Source organism: Carassius carassius, chromosome 39 (assembly GCF_963082965.1).
Source record: "Carassius carassius chromosome 39, fCarCar2.1, whole genome shotgun sequence".
NCBI classification, from domain to species: Eukaryota; Metazoa; Chordata; class Actinopteri; order Cypriniformes; family Cyprinidae; genus Carassius; species Carassius carassius.
In genome coordinates this window covers 15750073-15757351 of record NC_081793.1, presented here as the reverse complement: position 1 = coordinate 15757351, position 7279 = coordinate 15750073, and the positions used below count along the sequence as shown (strand labels likewise).

At 36.5% G+C, this 7279-nt stretch overlaps 1 protein-coding gene across 1 annotated transcript in view; it reads right to left on the bottom strand.

The window, feature by feature from the left end:
- The window catches only part of LOC132121473 (actin-binding LIM protein 2-like), a 72877-nt gene continuing 65598 nt past the window's right edge, over window positions 1-7279 (bottom strand). The window contains exons 19-22 of the mRNA XM_059530883.1: window positions 6250-6307; window positions 6121-6128; window positions 4181-4261; window positions 1-2332 (exon numbers count right to left, since the gene is read on the bottom strand). Of these exons, the coding sequence (XP_059386866.1) occupies window positions 2219-2332; window positions 4181-4261; window positions 6121-6128; window positions 6250-6307 (261 nt within the window). The 3' untranslated portion in view covers window positions 1-2218. The remainder of the gene's footprint in view (window positions 2333-4180; window positions 4262-6120; window positions 6129-6249; window positions 6308-7279) is intronic.

Here is a 7279-nt window from a genome sequence, read left to right as displayed (position 1 = left end):
TTCATGTGTTTCAGACAAGTTTTACTATATTGTATTTTCCCCAAAACAACAGATTTTGCCATGTCAGGCGAAGGCTGAAATTTACTGCATGAAAAACGTTACATTACGACCCTTAAGAATGAGATATGCACACATATTTTGTTAGAAACGCCATACTTTCACAATCAACAAAGCAAAACAATCTAAGTTTCCCTGCTGAGCAGTATATGAAAAAAAAATCCATTGTTGCCTTGCTATTGTACAAGATATAGGCACGTTACACATGTTTATCATTAGTCAGACTCAGAACTTAGTTTACTGTATGTGGTGGTGTTTTTAACAGTTCCAGATTTCTGACATATTTATGTAATGTATTCATAAAATTAAAGAACAAAAAATACCTTTCTTATTTTTTTGCAAATTTGAGTCACTGGCATAAGAAAAAGAACCAAGTATCTACCGAAATATCTAGAACAGACATGGTACAACTTAAGAATGTGTCTGAAGAAACAAACTCTCAATAACTTTAAGATCTCAAATCAAACAACATGTCATGATTACTCATAAAAGTCTTGATGTGAAGCCATTACATGATGCTTCTAGTAAATGCAGTGCATTCCTACAGATAGACAAGATAAGTGTAACAGACATTTATATCAATATACTGTACACACATTTATTAACAATCAAAAAAAAAAAAAAAGAAGAAAAACATATTTGGGTTTAAAATGAAGCGCCACTGAACTACTGTACATGCTTTATTAAGTGTTGGGTTGTATTAGTTTTGCTAATTACTACAGAATCTGTTAACTCTGGCATGGCTCCATGCTAAAGTGAATGTTGCAATTATTAGCAAATGGAAAATAAAGTATCTGGCTAACATCTGTATGAAAAAAAAATGAATACAAAAAATAAGTGTCTACTCGTGAGCACTTTCATTTATGTTGATTAAAACAATGAGAATGTCTGGCTGATGCTCTTGATGAAGTAATGTTCTGTGCACAGTATACTGTATATGGCGAGAGTACTGTATATGAAGTCCAGATATCAGTTTAGAACAACTCTAAATGTCTTATTGAATAACTGTAATATCATGACATTGACCTGGAAAAGCAAACCAATGCATAATATAACACAAAAGCTCTGCATTTTTCCAGCTGTCTGCACTCACAGTCATTCAGCAACAGTGAAGATTACTAAACATATCAACTAACACTGTGTCCTAACCAGGCGCGATACAGCAAGTTCGAAAACTGATGCGTGATGTGACAAAATCAAAGCCAATGAGAAGATATATGATGTTTAATGTACAGTTCTGAAGAACCAATGAGATTTCACAGTGGGCGGGGCTACCCAGCATGATGTTGTGGAAATAGAAGCCAAGCGACTGAGAAAGTGTCCTGTCGCTCTTTGCTTCTTACAATAGAGGCTGGTTAGGACTAAATATGACATGGAAGAGGTTTTTTCTTGTTGTTTTATTGCGTCACGTCTGGTTAGGTTGTGTGTAAGGTGCTTTGTTGACTTCTTGCTCCGATTGAGTCTTTGGCCCGGTCATGCTGAAGCCATGGATGGATGAGATTCCATAAAGCTGATATCACAGTCCAAGCAGCAGCTAAGTATCATGTCTAGGAGGTAAGAAGAGGAACAGGCAAGCAAGAGACAAAAAGCGACACTGAAGAGACAAAAAGCGAGAGAAAGACACTGAGCAAACAATACGAGTAGACAAGGACAAGACTTAAACGCTGGACGACATTCATTGCAGTCAAAAATAAAGACAAGGGGGGAAGGGAAGATGGATATTATTACATAACAAAAAGACAAGTAGAGCTGGTTGGCCATGTTTATCAACGGTATAAAATGTAAAGAAAGTGGCTCATATCAATATGAAGTATTTTTTTCACAAAGAGAATACAATGCAGTAATCACAATGACAGCCAAGGGAGCAAGATCAAAGACAATCAGAGAAAAACAAGGAGAATAGTAAAGAATTCAGTTCTGACCATCCATCATCAGAGTAACATTCAGGCCATGTGGTGTGGCTCACAAACGGAGCTAGATGGCAAACAGCACTATGAAAGCACCCTCCCTTTAGCGTGAGATGAGATGACATGACAGTAGCTATGCAGCAGAACAGAGGTGCAAATATATTTCTCTCACACTCATCCCTCCATGCACACAGGAGATGATAAGAAGAGGTTTTCTCTTGATCTTTGCTTTCCTTCAAGTGATTCAGCATATCTTAAAACAAGCGGGCTTTCTTCTTAAGGTCACTTTTCTTCCACAAGGCCAAACGGTCAAACTGTTCAATGGTCATCCCAAACACACTGAAGAAGTCCTCAGGTGACAGGTGCCTCTGAAACGATAAGAATTACGACAAATGTAACTATTTGAATTTTAAAACTTCACAGATTCATTTGGATAAGTGGCAAATTTAGAAGGATTAAAGTTCTGCAGTAATTTATTTACCCTTGTGTCATTCTAAACTTTCATTCTTCAGTGGAACACAAAAGAAGATATTCTGAAGAGAATGTTCAAGCTGCACTTTACCAAAGGACAGCATAAAAAGAGCACAATTTTACAGTTGTACCGTAAAATAAAATAATTTTGAAACACATTTTACAGTGAAATATTACAATAGCAATATATCCTGATTTGATTTATGTATTTATGTAGTAAAAGTAATTCTTAGTTGTTTTATTATTATTATTTATAGATTTTTTTATTATTGATACTCACAACATTTATGACTCAATTGCGCAGCCCTAAAAAACAAGCACATGCAGCAAAGCTGAAGCTTACATATTTTATTAATCAATCACATTTTAAATATCAATTGCATTTTTTTAAATCAAACAAACTACAAGTACATTTCCCCCAAAATCGTACAGCCCTAATTCCAATTCTTCTGGAAGCTTTTTGTGAGGAACAGGCCAAAACTAAAATGGTTATTTGTTAGAAAACCTTCAAAAGCTACTAAAATCTACTTTCAGTGTATGAACAGCATAGACATTCTGATAACTCCTTTCATGTTCCACAGAGCAATGTTATATGGGCTTTAAAAGACATGAGAGAGAAAAATGATGACAGCATTTTCATTTTTGGGTGAACAATATCTTTAAAGCATGCAGAATAGCTCCATGGTATATTCATCTATAAAGACCTAAAATAACACTGTCAAACATCTAATCAAACCTTAATCAGAACAAACTCAAAGGACCTCTGCCAGGAATCTAAGCACTGTTTATTCTGCTAATGATATCTGTATGGCGCAAACGTCATTACAGATTAAAGACAGAGCGACAAATAATACAATATTGACAATAATTACAACCATCTATATGCATGTGTCACCTAAAGCTTTGCAGGACAGTCACTGCCTTTAGCATAATCAGGATTACGAACACCAATGGGGTGCTGTCAAAGTTGCCAGGCTTTTAAGCCTATAACCTCTTTTTTTTTTTTTTTTAAACCATTCCAGAATGGATTTGTGTAAATCTTTATTCTTTCAGGCTCTGTTGTATGTGGTACTGTAACACTTGCAGATGTGTGGGTATCTTGAACATCTCCAAATAGATGCTGAAATCACCGTCTTTGGAAAGTTTTGGGTGTTGCAAGTGACTCAAATCACACTCAATTCAAACAGATGTGACAAGGGCCCCTTGTATCAGGACAACAGGACAAACACACACAGACACATATTTTCAGATTTTACAATTTTAACCACAATGATTCCAAGCTAACAGTTAGGGAGTGGGATCTGTAAATCAACATCTCTCGTAACTCATGCTGAACTTCAAGTGAGCCAAACATTTATCTTCCCTTTTTCATTTAAACCCACTAATAACACTGACACAATGTCCAGGATATATTATGTGGACTGTGGCCCAACAAAGCCATAACCTCACAAACACTGGCACTGGTAGATGTGCAGTCAGGCATACACACAAACATACATAACTCTTTGCCTGGCTGCCTTCTTGCATACTTTGATCCAGACTGATACTGGCAAAATAATAATTAAACAGCAATAAGTCAACCCATGCTCCATATTAAAAAGGCTGACACAACTATCATTTAAATATAAATCATTATAAAATTAAAGCTCAATCATTGCATGGGATGCTCCAAAGTGCAATCAATTAAAAACGTACAGTATTCACGCTAAACAAAACCACTGAGTAAATGTCTAATAAAATATTACCTCCAGTCTGGTGCGGTCGATATCCCGTGGTAGTTTTACTCTGACTCTGTGGGTCACAGCAAGCACGTCATAGGGGTAGACCTGCAAAATACATGGATGTGAAAGACACAATTACACAGATGCACACACAAGACATAATATAAAATAAAGACATTTGCTATAAAATATATTCATTTCAAATGAATGCTGTTCTTTTGAATAGTTACACCCCAGTCAGCATATTTGAAGATATCAATCAAGTGAAACAGTTGTTTTATATTGTAATAATATTAAAATATTGCTGTTTTTCCTGTATTTCAACAACAATATAAAATCTTTCACCCCAAACTCTTGAATCGTAGTTTACTGTATATACATAAATCTCTGTTACAGATCATGTATATGGTTTTGTAGTATATCTGTGTTCATGAATCTGTGAAAACTTTTTTTTAAGGACCTGTTTTTACAGGTGCCAACCCAGTATCAGAATTATTTATTGTAGACAAATGCATCCAAGCATTCAAATTTGATATTAAACTACAGTTGTGGCCAAAAGTTTTGAGAATTACATAAATATTGGAAAAGTTGCTGCTTAAGTTTTTATAATAGCAATTTGCATATACTCCAGAATGTTATGAAGAGTGATCAGACAAATTGCATGAAAATTAACTTAATCCCAAAAAAACCTTTCCAATGCATTTCATTGCTGTCATTAAAGGACCTGCTGAGATCATTTCAGTAATCGTCTTGTTAACTCAGGTGAGAATGTTGACGAGCACAAGGCTGGAGATCATTATGTCAGGCTGATTGGGTTAGAATGGCAGACTTGACATGTTAAAAGGAGGGTGATGCTTGAAATCATTGTTCTTCCATTGTTAACCATGGTGACCTGCAAAGAAACGTGTGCAGCCATCACTTCTCTCCAAAAAAAACATCAGGGACAGATTGATCTACTGCAGAAAGTATAGTGAATGGACTGCTGAGGACTGGGGCAAAGTCATATTCTCCGATGAAGCCCCTTTCCGATTGTTTGGGGCATCTGGAAAAAGGCTTGTCCGGAGAAGAAAAGGTGAGCGCTACCATCAGTCCTGTGTCATGCCAACAGTAAAGCATCCTGACACCATTCATGTGTGGGGTTGCTTTTCATCCAAGGGAGTGGGCTCACTCACAATTCTGCCCAAAAACACAGCCATGAATAAAGAATGGTACCAAAACACCCTCCAACAGCAACTTCTTCCAACAATCCAACAACAGTTTGGTGAAGAACAATGCATTTTCCAGCACGATGGAGCACCGTGCCATAAGGCAAAAGTGATCACTAATTGGCTCGGGGACCAGAATGTTGAAATTTTGGGTCCATGGCCTGGAAACTCCCCAGATCTTATTCCCATTGAGAACTTGTGGTCAATCCTCAAGAGGCGGGTGGACAAACAAAAACCAACTAATTCTGACAAACTCCAAGAAGTGATTATGAAAGAATGGGTTGCTATCAGTCAGGATTTGGCCCAGAAGTTGATTGAGAGCATGCCCAGTCGAATTGCAGAGGTCCTGAAAAAGAAGGGCCAACACTGCAAATACTGACTCTTTGCATAAATGTCATGTAATTGTCGATAAAAGCCTTTGAAACGTATGAAGTGCTTGTAATTATATTTCAGTACATCACAGAAACAACTGAAACAAAGATCTTAAAGCAGTTTAGCAGCAAACTTTTTGAAAACTATTATTTATGTAATTCTCAAAACTTTTGGCCACGACTGTATATGAACCCAACAATTTTCAAAATGATTGAAATGACACACATACAGGATGAATGGAAAATGCACAGTTTTGTATTTTTATTTTTTTCTAAATTAACCACACAATATCCAATACTACAAGTGACCCTGTATTTAATGCTGTATTTAGTTGCACTTTGTTTCATTTCCATTCTACGGCAATCCACTATACACACCAGAACTCACCTTGTACTCTGAGAAACCATGGAAAACCGGAAAGATGTTGAAAAAACGAGAAAGAGAAAAATAAATTACAACCATTAATTTTGTATGGTGAAAATGCGACACATCTGTTATCTATGTAAATACTCTCACCTCTCATTCCACTCCAGGATGAGTCATGATCACCCTCATCCTCACCAAGATCAGCCGCCTAATAAGAAGTAATGCATGACAAGATTTGTCAAATTCTTAATTATATATGGTGCATATTTATTCACAAGCAGAATGCATGATAATATCAAAACAGTGGATGGATGTTTTTTCAACTACAGGCACAATTTATGTCCTGAAGGAACTGATTTCGGTGTCTGGTTTTAAAGGGATAGTTCATCCAAAAATATAAATTTGATGTTTATCTGCTTACCCCCAGGGCATCCCAAGATGTAGGTGACTTTGTTTCTTCAGTAGAACACAAATTATGATTTTTATGATTATGACTGTCATTGCAGTCTCTTAGCCGTACTATAAATGGCAAATGGTAACAGAATCTATGAGAGTAAAAAAAAAGTTAAACAGACACATTCATATTTAACCCTGCGGCTCATGAGAATACATTGATGTGTAAAGACACAAAACGATTGGTCTGTGCAAGAAACTGAAAAGTATTCATATTGTTGACACTCATAATTGAGATTGTAGATAAGAGTGTCAATGGTCCATTTGAGAGATAGGTGGCGGTAATGCACTTATAAGTCTGCGATCCGCCATAAAGCAGAAGAAGAAGAAGGCCTCACACGCTTGCTTCTGTGAAGCGCGTTCACAAGAGTTCTAACAGTTCGGACATTGTGTGAATCAGAGGAAAAAAAGAACTATATAAATACAGGCCAGTTTCTTGCACAGACCAATTGTTTTGTGTCTTAACACATCAATGTATTGTCACGAGCTGCAGGATTAAATATGAATTTGTCTGTGCATGTTTTTTTTTACTCTCATAGATTCTGTTACCATTTGCCATGCATTGTACGACTGAGAGACTGCAACGACTGAAACTAAAAATCATAATTTGAGTTCTACTGAAGAAACAAAGTAACCTACATCTTGGATGCCCTGGGGGTAAGCAGATAAACATCAAACTTTCATTTTTGGGTGAACTATCCCTTTAAGGTTGTCATATTAAGCGTCT